Here is a 22721-nt window from a genome sequence, read left to right on the forward strand (position 1 = left end):
GACTGCCCCGATGGAGGCGGGGCCCTCGAGGAGGAGGAGGGCCGTTACGTCGCTCTGTGTTGACAATACATGGCGAGAGCGGCGTGCCGGGGAAACGGGACTCTACATGTGTTTAGTTCACGGCGGCTGCATTAGTACATAATTCACAGCCGCGCATAGATGTAAACACGGAAAGGTCATGTGGTCTCTCACTACACACTTTGCCGTTGCTTATATGTGTGTGGCTTTTTAGTTCCCAACATCTTCCTCCCCCCTAAAGCTAAAGGTGTCATAATTCAGACGTTCAGAAATAGGTCTCGTACGCGTACTACACCTAACAACGTTCCCGTTTCCACTGTATGTGTTGAGAGGTGATTCCGAGGGCTCCATGTCTGAACGCGACGGCGTCAAACCTGGAGTTGACGGCGACCGTCTGCGCTTTATTTCCATTACCCGTCTGTGGGCAGATTATATCGCCCCTGTGAAATGGGATATCGGCTGGCGTGCTCCGGCTGCGCAAATGGTCCACGTGGAAGAATCTTACTCGCCCTGAAACAAACACTAGGTATGTCATGGCTGACCTTCTGTTGACTATCTTCCCGGGCAACGACCTAACAGTTTCACCTCGAACGCTTCTTACGTAAACGAGATCCCCGTTTTCAAACTTTCTTGAGCGGCCTCGGTGTTTGTCTGCGCTCGCCTTTAAGTGCGTTGTTTTTTCGTTCATTTTTCGTGCAAGGTCTGGTTTCATCACTGAGAGAGCTGCGTGAGCAGTTTCCTTCTCAAGAAAAATTCAGCTGGAGTCTGCCCTGTGAATGTATGGGGAGTGGTTCTGTACCTAAACACGAAGTTATCCACTTGTTGTTGTAGTGTTATTTGCTGGTTGTTCTTTTGATCACTCACTCCCTGCAGCAGAAGCGACTTCTTCGTCGTTTATACTGCTCTTTTTGCCGCCTCATTTGATTGTAGCAAGGAGGAGTTAGCGTTTGTTTCGCACCGTTTGCTTTGAGAAAGTCCTCAAATTCTTGGGCTCTGAACTGAGGGCCATTGTCTGCAACAATTTCGCGTGGCAATCCATATGCAGAAAACAGATCTCACTACTTCGATTATCTCTAGCCCTGTTGTGGAGTTCATGATTTTTACCTCTAGCCACTTCGAATGGGAGTCCACGGCAAGGAGCAATGATTTGTCATTTTTCTCTGCAAAATATAAGTGTACTCTCTCTCACGCATTCTCGCGCCATCTCCATGGTTGGAATGAAGTGGGCTGACCCAACGAAGCAACACTCTGGCAAATATCACACTTTCTAGTGATCTCCTCAATACTGCGATCAATAGCACGCCACCAGACCATTGATCTAGCGATTGCCTTCATCTTAGTGATGTGCTGTTCGTGCAGCAATCCAAGAACTTCGCTTTGAAGTGAAGCGGGAATCACAACTCTGTTATTCCACACTAAACAACCCATGTGCACACTCATTTCTCACTTCCTTACAAAGTACGGCTTTAGCTCGTAAGGAACTTTGTTTGGCCAACCACTCCATGTCAATTGACGTACAACGCGGAGGACTTTATCTCTGGCTTCCTCTAGCTCAACTTATTTAACTGTGACAAGAATGTCTTGTGTCGCTGCAAAATAAACGATGCTTTCGACTCTTCAGCAGTTTCAGGCAGGGGGAGCCTCGACAAACCAACAGCGTTGCCAATCGCACGTTCTGTTTTATACGTGACCTGGTAACGGAATTTGACAGTACGTGTACCCACCGGTGCACTCGCGCAGCAGCCACAGAGCTTGCTGGGCGCTTAGGATCAAAAAGAGCAGTCAGTGTCTGGTGATCTGTCAAAATTTCGAACCTGCGACCACACAAGTACTTGTGAAATTTCTTTATTCCAAAAATAATGGCAAGTCCATCTTTCTCGATTTGTGCGTAATTGCACTCAGTTTGGGATATTGATCGAGGCGCAAATGCAAAATGTTTTTCATGACCATCAACCACATGAGACAGCACTGCCCCTAAGCCTTATGCAGACGCATCACATGTCAGACGCAAATCTTTTCTGACATCATAAATATACAACAGGTGGTTTTTGCATAGCAATACTTTGCATTCTCTGAAACACTTGTCACACTGACTTGACCATTTCCATGCACTTTCTTTCCGTAGCAAGTTGTGTAATGGCTCAAGTAGAGTTGCCAGATTTGGCATGAACTTCGCATAGAAGTTAACGAGGCCAGGAAATGCTTTGAGCAGTGTAACATCGCAGAATACTTGAGATCTGGGCCAGTTTTTTATGATACTTGAAGAGAGCCAACAAAACAACGGGACACGAGAAAGAGGCAGACGCAAACGCCGCTGTTTGCGTGTGCCTCTTTCTCGTGTCCCGTTCATCTGCTGGCTTTGTTCAAGTACCATGTGTAACATCCTTTCGCTGTGGAGCATGCATGATAGCTTCCACCTTGTATGGTGCTGTGTGCAGCCCATTCTTGTCAATTACATGTCCCAGATAGCACACTTTGCTTTGAAAGAACGAGCATTTTTCTGCATTAACGCGGATTCTATGATCCTGTAGCTTCTTAAGCACTCTTTCGGTTCTTTCGTAGCACTCTTGCTGGTCTTTTCCTGAAATAAGGACATGATCTATGTAGCATGCAGTGACAGGAATTCCTCGTAAAACCTGGTTCATTACTGCTTGCGACATCGCCGGGGCGCTTGCTACTCCGTACGGTAGTCATTTAAATCTAAAAAGACCCAAATGAGCGTTCAGTGTCAATAGCTTTTGGGCACGTTCATCATGTTGAAGTTTCAGGTAAGCCTTAGAGAGATCTAGAACTGTGAAATGTGTGCCTTCCACTACAGATACAAAGATGTCCTCCGGTAAAGACAGTGGGTGCTGATCCATCTCTATACGTGGATTTCCAGTAATTCTGTAATACCCACATATCCTAACAATAATGGCTTTGTTAGGCGCTATCACAAGAGGGGTCGCCAATTCACTGTGCTTGACTCGATATACGATGTCAGCTCTCTCAAGGTCATGCAATTCTTTTTCAACTTGCTCTAACACAGCGTATGGAACTGGTCTAGCCTTACAAAAAAGCGGTTACACATTCTCTTTCAGAACAATCCTCCCACTGAAGCCCCTGATTGTACCGTATCCGTTCGCAAACAATTCATGGTACCTTTTCAAAAGAGAATTTTCAGTGTGAATGTTGTACACACGTACGACTTCTGACCAATCCAACCTTATTTTCGACAACCACTTACGCCCAAAAAGTGTTCGCATCCTCAAGCCCGATTCATGCTTGACTATTACAAGCGGCAGCTCGTGGCGCTGTGTGCCATAGCTCACATCAAGTTGCGCTGAACCCTTCACATTTACAGGTGCTCCGTTGTATGTCACCAAGCAAACATTCAAAAGGACTTGTGTCTGGGCTAGTTGGTGCGTAAATTGCTTAGGTACAGACGAACGAGGCGCGAAATACATTTCTTGAAACAGGGAGAAGCAGAAGAGAAGACAGAAAAGCGCTTCTCTGTCTTCTCTTTTGCATCTCCCTTTTTCAAGAAATCTATTTCGCGCCTCGGTCGTCTGTACCTAAGCAAGCGAACTTCAGTTGCGGACCACTCAGCATCGGGAAAAGATTTCTCGAATTCGATTTTCGATATTATAGGCACTGCTGATCCTGTATCAAGTTCCATTGGCGCCTCTTTGCTCTTTATGCGTAGCTTTACTACGAAAGCAGACTTCTCACCATCTCTCTGGCTATGCCCTATTGCCAAAAGTTTCGCTTTTGGTGTGGTTTGGTCAATGCAATGCGCTTATTTCGTTCGACACATTTTAGCAAGATGACCCTTTTTCGAACATTTGACACGTTGACTCTGCAAAAATGGACATGCCCTAGCAAAATGCTTATCACCACGCCATTTTCCTTGTCCTTAGCGAGAAAGTCTTTTCCGCGGCTTCCCTGGTTTACAGGTGGCAGTCCCTATTGTGGACGCTGTTTTGCTTGTGCTCGTTGGCTTCCTTTTAGGCGTCGGCTTGTTCTGCCAGTTGACGTCCGCAGGAGCTTGGAGAACTTCTTTGGTGTCGTTCTTTGCAGTTTCCATGGTGACGGCGATGTTTAAAACTCATTCCCATGTCGCCTCCTTGTTCGGTAACGACAGCAGATGGCATGAGATGTCCTCGCTGCGAAGACCCGAGATTAGCCGATCTCGAAGACTCCCTTCAAGGAAGCTGCCGAATTCGCATGTTGCCGCTAGCTTCTTGAGCTCGACGACGAATTCTCTAATTGTTACACTTTGACCTTGATCTCTGCAATGGAACTTGTAGCTTTCCGTGACTATGGATCTCCGTGGTACGCAGAGCTCGCGCAGCACTTTCGTGATATCAGCATACTTGGAGTCAGCACGACTGTTAGGCACCAGAAGGCTTCGTAGTATCACGTAGGCTTTTTCACCTAGGACTGTTAAGAACACTTGCGCCTTCTTCGGCTCGTCAATATTGTTAGCGCTTCCGAAGACCTGGAATCTTTCGATGTAGACTTCGATGCTTCCAGTGTCAGGAAAGAACTCCACAAGCTTTCCAATTGGCGTCGTAACCACGCTGCGATCTCCTGACGCTGCTATTCAGTCTGACGATGTTGTCATGATTGATCAGTCCAGTTTCACCACAGCAAGATGTCGTTAACACTTGTGATTCAATGGGAGCTGCCATCTTCGATCCCATCGGATATACTATCTCAGATCCCATCCTCATCGCCAAACCTGTTGTATATCCAGAACCCAGGATCAGAGGGTGGAAGAGAGACTTTATTGAGCTGCCCGTAGTTACAGAGTTTCGAGCAGACTGATGGAGCCCCCGATGGAGCCAGAGTGCTCGAGGAGGAGGAGGGCCGTTACATCGTTCTCTGTTTACAATACATGGCGGGAGTGGCGTGCCGGGGAAACGTGACTGTATACATGTCTTGATTCAGAATGGGGCATAGCGCTAACACACACGGACGAGGCAGAGACAACAGGACAGGCGTCTTGAGTTCTTGGCGTCTTGACATGTCTTGAGTTCACGGCGGCTGCAATAGTACATAATTCACAGCCGCGCACAGACGTAAACACGGAGAGGCAATGTGGTCTCTCACTACACACTCACGTTGTTAAACACGCACACTTTGCCGCTGCTTATATGTGTGTGGCTTTTTAGTTCCACACAGATGTGAATATTAATGTGAGCTCCTTTCAGTGTCAGTGGGCCTGAATGTGGACGTGAGTACCTGTAAGTGTGGGTACACGTGTGAACATGAGATAGTACCGGTTAGTGCGAATGTATATGCGTAATAATGTATTTCCTGTAATTGTTAGTGCACTTTAGTATAGACGTGAGTAATTGGGGGTGTGAGTAGATGTATGAACATGAGTCAGTGTGGGTCAGTGCGAATGGATGTCAGTATTAATTTGAGTTCCTTTCAGTTTCACTGGGCCTGAATGTGGCCGTCAGTACCTCTAAGTGTGAGTAGACCTGTGAACACGAGTTAGTGCCGGTTAGTGGGAATGGACATGCGTATTAATCTATTTCCTGTTATTGTTAGGGGGCCTTAGTATGGACGTGAGTAACTGGGGGTGTGAGTAGACGTAAGAACATGAGTCAGTGTCGGTCAGTGCGAATGAATGTGGGTATTAACATGAGTTCCTTTGAGTGTTAGTAGGCCTTCATATGGAGGTAAGTACGCGTGAGATGAGTACTTTCACAAGAACTAAATGTTATCAGTTGTACAGAACATAAAAGATCACTGAAATGTTTGCATTTAACTGTTCCTTCCCTCAAAAATAAACACGACAGTATTCAATTTTTCTTCCATGAAATTTTATTCTTGTTCGGCGCCACACTACTTACTGAAACGTGGTGCAAAGATAAAGATGACGTGCTGCTTCTCACCTCTTATCAGTATTTTGTTGAAATCGCCCAACGCGCCGTGCGGGCGGTGTTATGTTGCTGTTGAAGGAAGGCATGCAATGTGCACCGCCTCCTGAATTTTGTGTCATATGTGACGACTTTGAAATGCTTACAGCTCGTTCTGGTAAATATCTTTTTTTCTGTTCTTTATAGGCCACCAAACAGAAACCATGGCACCTTCTTTTGTTTCTATGAGAAGCTTTTACGTTTTTCGTCAGGCAATGCGTATTTTTTTGGTATGGGGAGTTGAGTTTAATATTTACATCTTAGACAACTATATATCACAACAAACTATGAATGCAATGGTTGTATCAAATTGCTTTAACAATGCCATTAGCTCACCGACCCGGATTACAGAAAAGAGTGCAACTTTACTAGATTTGTTCGTTACAAATATCAGAAGTAACAACATCTTTGCAGGAATTTTGTCAGAAGATATCAGCGGTCATCTTCCCATAATTCTCTTTATAAGAAAAGTACTTTGCGAGAAGTTACATAAGCAACAAACGGTAACAATTCAAGATCTCACTGAGTCTAGCCTAGATGGTTTTAGAGATGAATTGCTTAGTAGCAGCTTTAATGAAATCCTTTTTTGATGAAAACCGTAGAACATGCCTACAATAAATTCTTAGACAAAATCTCGGACATTTATAAACGCCACTTTCTAGAAAAACAAATCCGTCTCAATAAGGAAACCCGTAAGCCGTGGATGACCCGTGATCTGCTTTAACAAAATTAAACATAAAAATGAACTTTATTACAAGTTTCTTGTGAGTAGGAATTCTACCATTTTAAAGGAGTATAAGGTGTACAGAAATCGATTACATAAGGAAATTAGCAAGCGCAGAGCGCACTACTTGCACACAGAAATAGAAACCTGCGCAGGTAGGTCTCACGCCTTATGGACGAAGCTCAACGTATTTCTGGACCGGAATACAACACGGAAAAGAGTACAGAATCTATCAACGGGGGCAACTTATCAGGAGTTGAATATATTCAATGACTAGTTGGTCAATAACACAAATGATGAAATGTCTAGCGAGTTTACTCAATTTCTACCTGATCAAAATTATCCCTCCAAATTTTTTGAGCCTGTAGTCGAAGGAGATATTCATTCCGTTTCTTTTTTTCACAACTAAAAACACTTCATCTCGTGATGTTGATGGTATACAGACCAGACCCATCAAGTATATGTTCGATATCCTTCTTGCTCCTATGACTGATATATTCAATCTCTGTTTGTCAAATGCAGTGTTTACTGGAAGAATGCAGATAGCAAAAGTCAGTGTTTTGTTCAAAAAGGGTGACAGAAATGATATTCGAAACTACAGGCCCATATCTATTCTGCCAGTATTTTGGAAAGGATCAAAAAAGCTTACGCATTTTCAAATGTGCTACTTCTTAGAAAAACCCAATGCGATTTCCCCCACTCAGTTTAGTTTCGGAAAACACCGATCTACGGAAATGGCATTAATAGAGCAGAATGAGTTCTTTCTATCTCAGTTTGAAAACAGACATTTCGTACTCGGTTTGTTTGGAGATTTCATCAAGGCTTTTTATAACACTCAGCATTCTACGTTGTTACGGAATTACTATGGAATTCGTGGCTATGGAACTGCTAAGTGCTGTGGAAATCGTGGTCACCGCTAGACTTAATTAAAAGTTACATAAAATATCGAAAACAGGTACTTGACATAGACAGAAAGTTCTCGGAGCTGAAGCTTGTTGCTAAGGGTGTGCCATTCTTGGACCTCTTGGTTTTGTAGCGTGCACTAACGACTTGACGCGCATTTATCCCGATGCTAAACACGTTGAATATGCCGATAATGTAAGCATGTTTTTTTCTGCTGAAGACAGTGTAACCCTTCAGGAAAAAATGAACCAGATTCTTTCGAAACTAAAGCTCAGGCCATGCTTTAATAATTTAGACATAAACACAAGTAAAACAAAGGCAGTACTATTTCGACCAAAAATAAGCTTATAACGAAAATCTGCATCTTATATACGGCGATACTCAAATTGAGCTAGTAAACCGCATAAAAATTTTTTGAGTCACATTTTCAAGAAATATGATTTGGAATGAACATATCGACAGTGTCCTGGGACAATTGCCGCGCGTAGTGGGTATGGTGTACAGTCGAAAAACAGTATGACCAAATAACCTAAAGTTCTTATTCCATAGATCACTCGTCTATTCGCACCTCACCTATTGCTTTTTGTTACGGGGGTCTACAACTGACACTAACCTGCCAAAACTATACCGAATGCAAATGAAGTACATTACAATAATTTTTTACTTACCGTATGATGCTCACAAAGGCGAATTGTTTCAACTGGCTGGAATATTGCCCGTCCATGACCGCTACGCTTTTAAATTAGCATTGGCAACCAGGCGCGAAGCAAAAAAATTCGACATTTTTTGCATGAGTTCTCCCAACTACAGCCAAATATTACATTGCTTAAGACACGAAATAAGGAAATGTGGAAAGTAAAGCCCCCAAAACACACTACTCCAAAGATAAATTATCAGTGCTACTACAATAAATTATCTTACATTGTTCCTACTGTACTTAACAAATATGTGAAAGCTGGCATACATTTCCTGCACTTTACACAGACCCAATTGCGCGAAATACACATGTTAAGTTTTTTTTTGTTTTCGGAAATTGCAATATTATTAGCATTATGTTTTTTAATGTGCGCTTTTTTCGCTTTGTTGCATCGTATTCGACTTCATACTGCTGACTGTTGCCACTGCTGCTGTGTACAAAGGTAGCTGTGGGCTCTTGTCAAGCTGCCTCTTCGGAGAGCAGCTCCTGCATCCATGCATTGATGAAAAAAAACATTAATATTAACATGAGTCAGTGCGAATGGACGTGGGTATTAATGCAAGTTCCTTTGAGTTTTAGTGGGCCCCAGTATGTACGTGAGTACCTGTGAGTGTGAGTAGACATATGAGTGAATGCCTGTCACTGTGACTAGATGTTATTATTAATACGAGTTAGTACACAGCCTAAAAAGTAGCGGTGAGTATAAGTCGCGTATACTATGCAGATAACTGCGCGAAAAGAACCTTATGGCCGATTATGTTTAACCGGAGTTTTCGGCGAGCATATTTGTGTGCCTTCTATTTCCAAGGTGTCTTTGAAAGAAGTTCCTCAAAAATGTGGACAGGCGGACCGTGTTTTTATTAAATAACCTGGCTTATATATATCCACGACTTTTTCCATGTTATTTTCGTTCCCTAAGCGTAGTTATACGCCCGCTAACAGCTTGTTTTGAGCAGACAGCTCCATGAACATGTATGTAGCAGCATTGCCACTGTTGCAGCAGGGACTTAACTCAGCGTCCCCGCGCAGCTAAAGGAAGCATATATCATATAAATTTTGAAAATAGAAACACAGTGTCGAGGGCAAGACTACTGCGGTCTCCTATTTGTGTTCACGTAACTGCTGGGCTGCACGAGGCTCTCTGTTCCGCTGCAGCTGGAATCGATGATTTTTTTGACAAACCGTCAATTTTTCGCGGCACTGGAATTGTAGCTAGCTGTGTGGCACCAGTGCAGCACCTTAAAGACATAGCACGGCAAATACCGCTGGTTTATTCCGGACTGGCACATGACTTTTGTAGCACAATCGATGATCGGCCAAAACGAGGAGGGGAACGTGTACGAGGCAGTAGAACCTCGTCTCTTTTTTTTTCACTAAACTTCTTTGTCATCTCTTACCAGGTTACTTTGAACAACTTAACCGTTTACTGCACACTTTTTTGCTTCGTCATACCAGTTATTATTCATGAAGTTGCACGGAAGCGCCATAGCTGTACTACCATGGAAATAAATTTCGTGGATTTTTAAAGTTTGTATAAGCAGCAAAAAGGTACATTGTAAATTTGCAACAACGAGCAAGTAAACAACACGTTGAAGGGGAAAGATACTCAGTGTGATTCGAACTCAAATATTTATTTGCACATGACAATGAGTGGGTGCACTCCTGCTGTAGTGTGGTACAAAAGAACGCCATTGCTCTTGCTTGTTGAACAAAGCTCGTCCCCACACCCCTAGCAGTACGTCATGGAGATTTCCGTGCAGCCAGAATACTTGCAGCGCGTTACCGCATCAGGTTGAATGTTTCAAGGAGAGAAAGTAAAATATCTGTATTATTACTATTGCGATTGGGAGAGGAGCATGGGAGTAACCCCTAGTACAGTGTCCTTAGGATAATTCGGCGATGTGTCGCGCCCGTTGTATTATGGCTAGCAGGATCTCGGGAGAAGCAAATAGATCGTAACAAAGCGAATAAAACTTGCGGCAAATTGGAGCTAAACGTAGCCGCAGACTAAACAGAAAGCCTGTGTAGTTTGAGAGTAGGCATAACTACATTTATTACACGTTTTGGGCTCGGTCGTGGATCGCAAGGGCACGAGAGACGGGGACGCCCGCATCTGAGGGCAGAGCGGAGCGTGTAATAAAACACCACCACGACGCACAGTGTTTTATCGGTATGGCCCAAGCTTTAGAACGCAGAAACAGACTCGTAAGGGCACACCGTGGACGAAGCGACATGATAGCGCACGAATACACCGAACTCCTACGAGAACATTTTGGACATACGACCTAATAGCATGCTGCACACATGTTGAATCGAAATGGATTTACACCCGCGTTCGTCGACAGTCCCGGAAGGTCGCTGACTTCACTATCAGATGGAATTGCTCTGCCATATAAGCCTTTAGGGCTCATTTCCATTTCTGAGGAGAACAAACCCACGTACACGTTGTTGCACTTGCGTGTCATAACGTCGCCAGGTACAAACTATTAAGAGATAACAACGTATTTTCGAATCTACACAATCAGCATCATGAGTAGCAGAGCTTAAGAAATTTTCACGCCCTCTATTGCGTTACGCAATGCACTTATAAATAGAAAAAAAAATGTTGGAGTGGCTTAGCTCGGCTATGCCAGGATAACGTAGCGTTAGCAAAGGTTCAGCTAATTGTTCTTAGCTTTCCTTATTGTCTAGGATTAGCTTAATTATCTTGCTTACTGCTGCTCAAATGACACACGCACACAATATACGTATTATGTGGCACATGTATATTTATTTTGCGAGGCAACTACTTCGGGATCCGATGAGTTAAGCTTCTCCGCTCTTCTGCGCCGTTGAGCAGCATTTGCGCTCTCCTTCTCCATGGCTATACCACACTGGCAAACGCCAGTCAGAGGTGCTATCAAGCGGCTCCAGCGCAGTGTCAGACGGCGACTGCACAGCGAAGGCGAATAGCTGCGCGCGCGCCGGCGCCAATACGTCTGCCAAGGCTACGACGCCACTCCTCTGGAAAGCGCAGACCGGCGGCGATGGAGTGCGCGGGAGCTGCCGGATCCGGTGCGTGACATCACTGAACCTCGCGCATGCGCAGCACGGCTCTTGAGGATCCACGCAAAACTGGCTCGGCTAGGCCAGTGTAGCTAACGCTACAAAACTTGCCTGTATTACTGCACGCTGGCGCTTGCAGCGCCCGCCGTGGATAGTTTCTGGATAGTTGCGCGGCATGAGCACTTATGGCAACACAAGGCGCTGCCTTTTTTCCAACGGGGTTTATTGACGCAAGTAGCACTTGAGCAGGATGTCTATGGACGCTGAAAGCGGGCGGCGACAACCGACACAAGAATCGCACCACTAGCGCCAACAGCTCGCGCTTGGATCTTCTAGCTAAGGTGGTGTCCCACTGCGACATATTGTTGTCCCTCCTCCTTACAACACCGCCGCGACAAAGGGGAGCCATCCTGGCAAGTCAGGGCGACGACAGAAGGAAAGGGTCATGGTATCGTTTGAGGCGACTGACGTGGGCTGTCTCGCGACCAAGGCGGCGCCTGTCGGTAGATGGCTTGACTGGCTCAATCACGTATGTTATATGAAATCGACGTTCTACGACACGATAAGGACCGTGATACTTGGGGGAAACTGGACGACAGGCCAGAGGAATGTCTAATCTTGTCTCCACTCATCGAAGGGTTAAGGCGCCTACACAAGCCGAGCACGTCTTCGATGTAACTTGTGAAGCCTTCTGCTTGCAGCTGTGCACGCCCCCCGTAGGCGGTGTTGAGAACGGAGGTTGCGTACCTCGGGGCGACCGAACACATCGGCAATGCGTTGCTTAAAAGCACTCCAGATGGTGTATTCTGACTGGTGGTTGTTAAACCAGAGGCTTGCGACCGCTTTCACGTAGAAGGAAACATATTAAAGCTTGGAAGGGTCTTCCCACTTGTTGCTTGCGCTCACCTTTTCAAATGTCGACAGCCAATCTTCGACATCTTGCTAATCGGTGCCGTTGAAAAGAGATGGATCGCACAGGCGCAGCGCAGTTGGCACGATGACCATCGGAGGTTGAGCTGTGCCTTGCTGGATGGTTTCGTCGGCCATTTCTGGGGGAGCTGGCAGTCTCATGTTTCGGAGTTCGAGGTTGAGTACCCCGCACCTCCACCACTCTGGAACGGGGTTTATTAACGCAAGTAGGACATGATCAGGATGCCTATGGACGCTGAAAGCGGGTGGCGACGACCGACACAAGAATCGCAGCGCTGGTGCCAACAGGTCGCGCTTGGCTCTTCTGGATAAGGTGGTGTCCCACTGCGACATATTGTCCTTCTTCCTCGTTACATTTTCAAAGCAGTGTTGTGGAAATGTAACCACGTGTGCAGGCGGATCAAGTAGGCTTTCCTTGTGTTTTAATTTCCATTTCTTGAAATGTTGATTAAATGCAACAATGTGCGGTAAAAGTTTAAGGTTTGCCAGATAAATTTAGAAAACCGTAGCTCACTGTACAATACCTAATTCTGTTGCTTCTTTGTTGGTTTGTTTTTTCACAGAAATCGCTCATCGCCGACATCAAGGACGTTCTACACGTGCTTGTGCTGTATGCGCCCTTGCCTGTCTTCTGGGCTCTCTTCGACCAACAGGTGAAACGATCGTCACACACATCTCCTACGGATTTTTAAAGCTCCCATACGGATCCAGAATACTTTAGAAATATTCTCACTATAAGCGCATTGTAAACTGATAATGTTTGACGCTCTTTCTGTGGCTTCCCCTTTCTTCTTCCCAATTCACATCCGCCATAATGCTTCTGTAGGTAGCGGGAGGAGGAAGTGATCATGCATATATCTCACTTTTTTGCCGTTCAGTCAGCAGGCAACTTTAGCACAGTGCGAGCTGCAGTAAAGCAACCTTGATAGGCAAATTTCTCGCGCGAAAGAAAGGAACGCTGGCCATCCGTCCGTGAATGTGTGTCCTTAGTCACCAAGGAGCATTCATACCACTAGCACAAAGCGTTCGCTCTGTGAAATCAATTAGTTTAGCGGTTACACAGCCCCCGAAGGCTCCTCTTTGTGCATGATATATTCGCTGCGGCATGCCTCCGGTGCTAATTTATCTATAAAATGCCACCACAAAGGCATTACGCAAGGTGTGGGTAAAAAAAAAACATAACCAGCAGAAAAACAGCACTTTGAACATAGCTATACACTGATGTACAAAGATCACTCTAACGTTGTGCATACAAACCACAACTATGGTTAACCAAATATATTTTCAAAACACTTAGCACATGCATTAGCTATTTCAGGAGTGACCTCACACCATAGCAAAGATAAATCATTATCTCATATATTTCCCAAGTAATTTGTTAAATTCTTCTAGTTTCTCATAGATCTATGAAAGAACGAGTAGTAAAAAAATTCGGCAGGTCTCACGCCTTCTGGGAATCGGTTTCATGCGAAGCAGTCAGCGAGTACTTCTATGCTATATTTTATGTCTTTGAGCCAAGCGATACGAGGTGGATTGACGTGTTTTAGTAAGTGCACATCGTCGGCTTACCAGGCAAGTCGACAACACTTGTGTTTAAAGTGTAACTTATGATGCTACAATGTCAGGCCTCACGTTATTAGAGTACATGCGTCAGTATTATCGAAACTAAGTGCACTTCATGGTGCAATGATGTGAATACCACACGTAACTTTCGTTAATGTATTCCTCCGGGGTCGAGCAATGCTTGAATATAGCGCTGTAGCACGGCTAATTGGACTAGTTGGTACTTGTTCATATTGACAGGATAAGGCGCGCACACTAATACGGACACTAGAAGAAAGACGCAAACAAAACAGGCGCTGTGTCCCCGTGTTTTTGTGCCTAATCCTCTCAAAATGCTTCCATATAGCTTGCTGAATCATACGAATACGAATGAAATGTTTATTAGACTGCTATCAAAGCGGAGCAAACACTGGCATCACACACGTTAATCTGATATGACGCCTGTATCGTAGGAGTACTTATGTAGCCTTTATTGCTTTCTGCAAAATTAGATAGCCAGCACCACAACTACAATTGACGTTGTATCAACATCACGCCTGCATAGGCTGTTTTTCCAAATCATTTATAGACCTGGCGTGGCTTTGTAGTAGAATACCTGATTGCCACGCAGAATGCTTGGGCTCGATTCCTGCTGGAATCCTAATTTTTATTATTTCCATTCGTCGGGTAAACGCTATCGACGTTGGTTTTTCTTAACGCTCTCGCATTTAAATTACCAATGTCTGTTCTCGCCGTTCCTGGGTAGATTTTAACGGCGAATCACCTGTGGCGTATAGCCATACACCGCGGCCCCTGGCAAACGGCAATGTGCCACACGTGCCTGGAGCAGAGGGTGTGACGACGTACGCGACAGGATTTTCACGTTGTTCATGTCATGACCCGAATGTCGTATTCGTCAAATCATCTTGCTCTCTCATGCCAATTTTAGTCTCCACCAAGTAAAGGAGACGATCATGAGAGCACTCAGACGTAGGCGGATAGATAGATAGATAGATAGATAGATAGATAGATAGATAGATAGATAGATAGATAGATAGATAGATAGATAGATAGATAGATAGATAGATAGATAGATAGATAGATAGATAGATAGAAACGCTCCAAGTGCCACAGGTTCGCTAAGAAATGCTTCGCATTTAAAAGTGGTAGTCCTGCAATAAACCTAGACATATTTTTGTTGTTATAACAGCGAGTGGATATGTAGCCTGGTTCAAGAAGTTAGTTATAACGGTTGATACGTGTGTTAGAGTTATATATTTGGTGCAATAGTTTGAGCCTTAGTTTCTCTTTACGTACACGTAGCAGATGATATTTCAAAGTGGCCTTCGTTTCAGAAACGCTGAAGTACGGGCTGTAATTATTGCAAACAAACCTTGACATTTGGGAATGAAGTTTTTTCAAGTCTATTTATCAGATACTCTTCATAAAATATACATGAAATAGATAAAAGTGTTATGCTAAAAAATATTTGACTTTTAAAACGTTTATTCGGTGCAGCAGTAGTTGTGCATCCATGGGAAAACAATTGGCCTCGTTCTCTTGTTTCGTCTAGTCGTCGTCCCTCGTGGGCGGCAACAATCAAAGGCGCTCCTCTTCTCGTAACAGTGGCTTCGACTAAACTCTGTCGATTACCCGAGCGTGTTTTCTCCACCAAAGAATAACTTCATCAAGCAAGGAATATGCAGCAAAAGGCCCTCATTTTACCGATTACGCGATCACTCGAGCCTCGAAGCAGACGACGCGCGCCCATTTGTTTGACAGTTGCATGTACTTGGCGGCAAAGGTATACTCCCGGACTTGTGTCCACATAATACAGTAGAACCCCGCTGATACATTTTTGAAGGGACCGTAGGAAATAAACGTAAGAGACGGGAAACGTAAGAGCCGAAAAACAGGAAAAACGGCAAAATATTTAGTGGTACAGAATTTTATTTCAATTCTTACGAGCAGCACGAAAATTGGCGCGCTCAGCCGCGATCTAGTCGATGGATAGAAACGCGGAGCTTAGGACGGCCTTATCCACAGAAATGTAATCAACGTATGTGATTTTTTTAACACCAACAGCTGTAGGCATGAAAGAACTAAGCACACGCAATCACGACCGGCGCGGCGAGTCCGACCGCGAACCGCACGCACGACCATGCGAGCTCCAACCAGCTCGAACTCCTCCCGTTCTCCGACAAATAACGATGATGATGAGTCTACGCCAACGCGATGGCAGAAGTGAATGCCAATCTCGAAGGCCTTGCTTTCGCAAGCAATTACGTCATACACGCAATGTTTGTGCAATGCAAATCTCAGAGGCTATGCTTTTGTCAATAGTAAATGCCAATCTTAAAGGCCTTGCTTTCGCGAGCAGTTACGTCATAGACGCCATCTTTGCAATTTGAATCTCGAAGGCCATGCTTTTGTTTGCATCAATTGAAAGATTCTGTTGCTTGCGCCTCTCATGCGGCTAATATTACGGTCAAACGAGGCCAAGCTGCGTGAAAATGCACCATGGCCGCTCTCTTTGGTAGTCACTCGGTCGGCTCCGGGCGCACTTCGCGACGTATCATACGGGAACGGTCCGACAGTTACGACGTAACAGCGGGGTTCCCAATACATTGTATCCTATGGGAGCTATGCCGGGACCGGCGGAAAACGACGTAACAGCCGGGAAAAGGCAGCAGTGAGGAACGTAACAGCGGGGTTCTACTGTATAATGCAGTTAGGCGGCCGCCTGGCATCGGCAATAGATGATAAAATTTGAAGGCCATAACTTCAGTCCATATCAGTTGGGGGCTGCGATCATTACAAGGTGATGCGAGGAGTATGGGAAGGCTCGGTGGCGCTAAACTTTTTGTATATTGTGTCAAATGCTTAATGTCACAAGCTAAGGTAACCACACGTACATTGGCATAGTGGGCCCACCGCAAAGGAGACAGTGCTGGGTGGCCTTCTTTTGAAGTCGGACACAATTAGATTGATAGTAAAAATGCGGAAAATAAATGTGTACCTGGGTGATTCCACGTAAGATCGAACAAACGATGGCTGGTCGACCTCTCAAATTTATTTCAAAATTTTATATATTATTGCCTGATGAGTGGAAAGAAGAGATCCGCAATTTGTTTTGCCACCAAAAATTTTTTCGAACCACAGGAAATCAATAACGACGAAGAGGTGGAGTGGAGCGCTCATCCGCTCTGCTGTTTTGGCCAACTTTCGTTATGAATTGCACAAAATATATTAAAGTTAGGTAGCTGAAATTTATTTCCCTTAATATATGCATGTTTTTGCTTCTGCTCAGGTATTTTTAGTTTTTATGTGTAGTGTATATGTTTTTATAAAAAACCTCAAAAATGGCCCAATCGGCAGAATTTTCTTTACTTTGAAGGTGTTTATCTCAAAAACGCCTTGTAGCAGAGGTACAAAAATTCCGCATTACGTTCTTCGCATGTTTATCTACGAAACTGCCAAATCTTGTATTTATAAAGCTTTTCAGTAAAGAGATATCATCGGGCTAAGTTCAAGAAAACACCGAACGATGAAAACTTCTGACGACAATTTAAAAAAAAAACCATTTTTTAAAGTTCTTAAACTTTGTCCACTTATTCTCCTCCACATCGGCTTTCACAATCATTAAAAACATGTTGCATAATGTCGTTGCACTAATAGTTACGGCCCTTCAAATGAGACTCTTAGGCAAGGATGGGCAATTCCGACTTCTTGCCCAGCAAGTGTATAAAATGCAGGCAGGATTGAATTTATGTTTATTAAAAGGTCAGGAGGTACCTAAAAAGGTGTCGCCTGCACTGATGACGGTAATTTTGAAATTATTTGGTCACTGCAGCGGCCACGAGCGCGGAGCTACCGAGTTGGCGCGCGCGCACCCGAGATGCTCGTTGTAAGAGACGGCGCAGTGAGAGCTCGGACCGATTGAGTTCGAAACAGTAACACCTCTCGGGTGACTTGAACGCACGTGCACTGGAGCTTCGCTATTCTATCCGCCCTCTGTTCGCATCTTAGCTAGGCGCTGATAACACGGCGGAGATGGAAGCAAGATGAAAACTCTATAAGGGAGCTATGAGCGCTCGCTTCACGCACGCTGCTGCCACAGAAACTGCTGCGCCAGTGGCGATCAGTGGAAAGCATGAACGTGGCGCTCCAGTGGCAAAGCAAAATATGGATTGTCAAAGGAAAGAAAAGCAAAACTATCGGTAACCGGATGCGCTTGTCTATATTAGATGTCGGCAGCAGACGGCGTGAACTGGCCGCGCGTTCGGTGCGCTGTTCACACTTCATTCGGCGCGGATAGTTCTTGTGCTTTGCTCTTACTCTACTCCTCCTGTGCGTCTCATGACGAGAAAGTATAGCTCTGAATGAGTCTATTGTGGAGACTACCTTTCGAAGCACAAGAAGCTTAAAGGAGTACTGACACGAAATAATAAAAAATTCGGATTGTTGCTCTAAATAAAAATACTGCTGTCGAGAAACCTAAAACGACTATTGTGGTGCCTGGGAATGCATCCTATATATGTTAATTAGCGCCACCTTAAAAAGGCACTTTCGGTTTCGACATCGAGGGGGTGGCTTCTCAGTGTCGTTTCATAGCAGTGTGACTTCACGGAGATACAGAAATTCGCGACGTACTAGAGGGAAATCCGTCATCTGCTCGTGGTGCAACAGACAACGATGAGTGAATTGTCGTCCAGTGACCCTGACAGTGATTTCTACGATTTAGGCTGCATGCAGGACGCAGAACTCGCGAACTCGGAGGAACTGTCTTGACTTGTCGGGATAATGTCCTTGCAGTGTGGCTGGCTTGCAAATGCTCAGCGACGAAAACTTCAAAGTCAAATAAAATTATTTTATACGTGTTCTCCGACTCCAGTGTGTGGACAGCGGGGACACTGCATACCAACGAAGCAAAAAATGTCCCTTTTGCGATGTCTCAAAATCGTGTCAGTACTTCTTTAATTATTGCAAAGAAGCCAAAATTTCGGAGAGTTACCGACCTAGACATAAATGCTTTGAAGGAACGTTTAACGCCCAAAAGATCAGTGACTGTCAGTGAGACGGACTACTTGTGCTACGCGTGCTTTTGCTACCACTGCAATGAAATATCTTCACGGAACGCACAGTTTAACGATGACGTTCTTATGCCCCTGAAAAAGAAAGCGACGCAATTAACCAGATCACTGCTACTACCGGTGCACGTGCGTTCAAGACACCCGAGAGGTGCTGCTGTTTCGAACTCAATCGGTCTGAGGACGCGAAAACGAGCTCTCACTGCGCCGTCTCTTACAACGAGCATCTCGGGTGCGCGCGCGCCTACTCGGTAGCTCCGCGCTCGTGGCCGCTTCAGGGACCAAATAATTTCAAAATTAACGTCTTCAGTGCCGGCGACACCTTTTTAGGTACATGCTGACCTTTTAATAAAAAGAAATTCAATCCTGCCGGCATTTTATACACTTGCTGGGCAAGAAGTCGGAATTGCCCATCCTTGCCTAAGGGTCTCATTGGAGGGGCCGTAACTATTAGTGCAACGACATTATGCAACATGTTTTTAATGATTGTGAAAGCCGATGTGGAGGAGAATAAGTGGACAAAGTTTAAGAAATTTAAAAAATGGGGTTTTTTTTAAATTGTCGTCAGAAGTTTTCATTGTTCGGTGTTTTCTTGAACTTAGCCCGATCATATCTCTTTCCCGAAAAGTTATATAAATACAAGATTTGGCAGTTTCGTAGATAAACATGCGAACAACGTAATGCGGAATTTTTGTACCTCTGCTACAAGGCTTTTTTGAGATAAACACCTTCAAAGTAAAGAAAATTCTGCCGATTGGGCCATTTTTGAGGTTTTTTATAAAAACATATACACTACACATAAAAACTAAAAATACCTGAGCAGAAGCAAAAACATGCATATATTAAGGTAAATAAATTTCAGCTACCTAACTTTAATACATTTTGTGCAATTCATAACGAAAGTTGGCCAAAACAGCAGAGCGGATGAGCGCTCCACTCCACCTCTTCGTCATTATTGATTTCCTGTGGTTCGAAAAAATTTTTGGCGGCAAAACAAATTGCGGATCTCTTCTTTCCACTCATCAGGCAATAATATATAAAATTTTGAAATAAATTTGAGAGGTCGACCAGCCATCGTTTGTTCGATCTTACGTGGAATCACCCACCTGTCTGTGCTATCGCTATTCAAAAAAATTTACTTTTAATTACGCATTACATGGCAGGGCTCCCAGTGGACTCTGCAGGCAAACAAGATGGACGGCGAAATCGTGAGTACTTAACCCTAGAGTTTACGAAGCAGCAACCCCTACGCAGTGTTGTCAACCTTGTTAGGAACTCATGTTAGGAACCGGGCTGTTTGAGCATCGAGTTTCCTGGAATGTAACGAGTAGTTTGCTACAGAAACTTACGGCGGAGCTGTATTTTACGCATGACCGCAGTATAGGGGAGTATGCGTGCTGGGACCCGTATTCTGGATCACTTGTAGATAAACTTGATAAAAAGTGCACAACACAGCAGTTCGGTTTCTTCTTGGCAATTATGACGGGAAGCTTAGAGTCACAGAGCGCAAAAAAGCATTAAAGTGCCATCTTCTCGAACACCGTCGTCGAAGCCTCAGATTAAAATTTCTCCATAGTATATATCCCTCTAGAACGGGGATAATCAGACCATTGTGTTTTCATTCATGTTTCTCCAGTGCTCAAGTACGTGATCACGTATTAAAAATACGTGAGATTTATTTTAGGGATGAGGCTTTCCGCTACTCTTTCTTTGTTCAAGATTGGAATACTTTGGCACGTGTCTGTTCAAGTGGCGATTTCTTCGATGCTTCATTAGTCTGTTTTTGTGTGTTTGATTATATGCACAGCACCTTTCCTGCTGACTTATGGTGAAGCAGGTACTTAATGAATAAAATAAATAGCTGTGCGGCTGGCTGTGCAGGAGAGCAATTACGGTGGTGGTTATTAAAAGAAAATGAACAAAAATGCCCCGGGCAAACATAATGCCCGGCGCTGATCAGAACATTTGAGTCAAAAGGTTTTATTGTCAATCGTTTAGGTAGCGCCGAAAAACATGGCTCGTTGCACAAGAAAGCACGGCATCTTTTTCCTTCGTAACTTGTGCAACGCCAAGACGCGGACACTAGCGACAATGGATGGCTTAAAACAATCAAGCGAAAATACATCTTCATGTAAGAAAACTGTCCTCACACAATCAATTCCCATGAAGAACATGTGTGGCGCACCGGTGTTTTCGGGAATTCTGAAAGGCCCAAAGTGTCCCAACTTTTATTCCGTTCATGTTATGTGGCGTCGTCCATTTGGCTACTCTTCTTCCAGAAGCCCATGATGCATTTCACATATATTCCCGAAAAGCGGGAAAAAGACGCAGGTCCGTCGTTGACGCACCGTTTCTTTCCTTCCTTCATTACGCTCCTCTCTCTTCACCCCTGACGGTCCTGGATCTCAGAACGCTTCCACTGTAAAGAGAATGAAATAAATTTTCTTTTCTGGGCTGGGGTTTTAAGCCGAGTCCTCCCGGTCCGAAAGCGAATGCCTTGACCACACGTCCATGCCTGTCCAATGTGAACTGAACTCAAGCATACGAATGCGTTCCACCGACGATGCAAAAAAAAAACAACAGTTGCGAAGCAGTGCTATGGGCGCTTCATTAAAAAATTTCGTGTTTGCGGACTAAAACCCATCTGTGGACAACGCGTGAGATCGATAACAGGAATTGCGGATTTAGTCAAAAATTACGACTTGGAGGAAATTCAATTCCTAAGCAGCGTTTTCGTGATCGCGTGATCGTCCTTTCACTGGGCCTTTCTAGGCTGACAAACGCTGGACAGAACACAAAAGACGCCATGCTGACTCAGCCTGAAAACAGCGTTCCGGGGACGGTCGCTACCTGTAAGAAAACTGAACGCTTACTTTAGGAGGGGCTATTGCGCAATGTGAGATAAAGAAACAAAAAGAAGGAGTAAGCTTCGCTTGCCACCATTTCCCCGATAGCGCTCCTGTTTTTTTTGTTTTTTTTTGTGCGCATGCCTGCACTTTTTATACGATTCAAAAGAAAGTTCTGTAGGTCCGGTACACATGTAGTCATGAAATGAAGGAGCACTCTTAAGAAAATTGGATATTTTTACTCATTTACGTTTCAGCCTTGGCGCGGCCTTCGTCAGAATAAACAAAAATACAAGCGTGCAGCCGGTTTAATGGGCATGAACACGTGGGTACAACATGTGAATGTACAAAATTCACAAAACAACAACGACTGCAAAAAACCTACAAAAAAACGAATGCAGATTTAATACAGCAGGCCGGATCACAGGACATGAAATGTCATTTGTAAACGTTGACCACAGGGTGACGATGATTGCGCATCAAACAACAAGATAAAAAGCGATTGTTACATAATGAAAACGCTGGCACATTTCGTTTAAGATTGAGCAAAAATGCTAACATCGCAGAAAGACGTTTCCTGCTCTCTCTTTAATACCGGACACACAGTGTTGAATGTATGTATTAGAAAAGGTTCTTCGCGGTCATGGTGCGATTTGAAGCCTGATTGTAACAGCGTCACCATGATTTTGTCAAACGAATGACCCGGCAGCTGAACATGTTTAGACAATGCAAGATGTATCAAACCGTTAACGTGCGCTCTGTGATTGTTAAAACAAGTGCGAAATGATGTTTCGGTCTGTCTGATATATTGCATGTGACACACTGAGCATTCAAGTGAGTAGATAATGTTATTGCTGTCGCAGCTTAAGTCTCCGTTAATCTTAACTGAAAAATTAGATGCCGTGATTTTAGCAGTCGTCGCAATGGTCATCTGCGCACATAGTTTACATCGTGCTTTGTTACAGGGATGACAACCAGCAGGAGCAATGGCTTTTGACTTGGATGAGGTCAAAA

General features: G+C 44.4%; 1 protein-coding gene across 1 annotated transcript in view; it reads left to right on the forward strand.

Annotated features, from left to right (window-relative positions):
* LOC119383896 (peptide transporter family 1) overlaps positions 1–22721 on the forward strand; it is a 658636-nt gene that overhangs the window by 514626 nt on the left and 121289 nt on the right. Inside the window, exons 10-11 of the mRNA XM_037652169.1 lie at positions 12793–12882; positions 20025–20069. Of these exons, the coding sequence (XP_037508097.1) occupies positions 12793–12882; positions 20025–20069 (135 nt within the window). The remainder of the gene's footprint in view (positions 1–12792; positions 12883–20024; positions 20070–22721) is intronic.

This window comes from Rhipicephalus sanguineus, chromosome 1 (assembly GCF_013339695.2).
Source record: "Rhipicephalus sanguineus isolate Rsan-2018 chromosome 1, BIME_Rsan_1.4, whole genome shotgun sequence".
Lineage (NCBI taxonomy): Eukaryota > Metazoa > Arthropoda > Arachnida > Ixodida > Ixodidae > Rhipicephalus > Rhipicephalus sanguineus.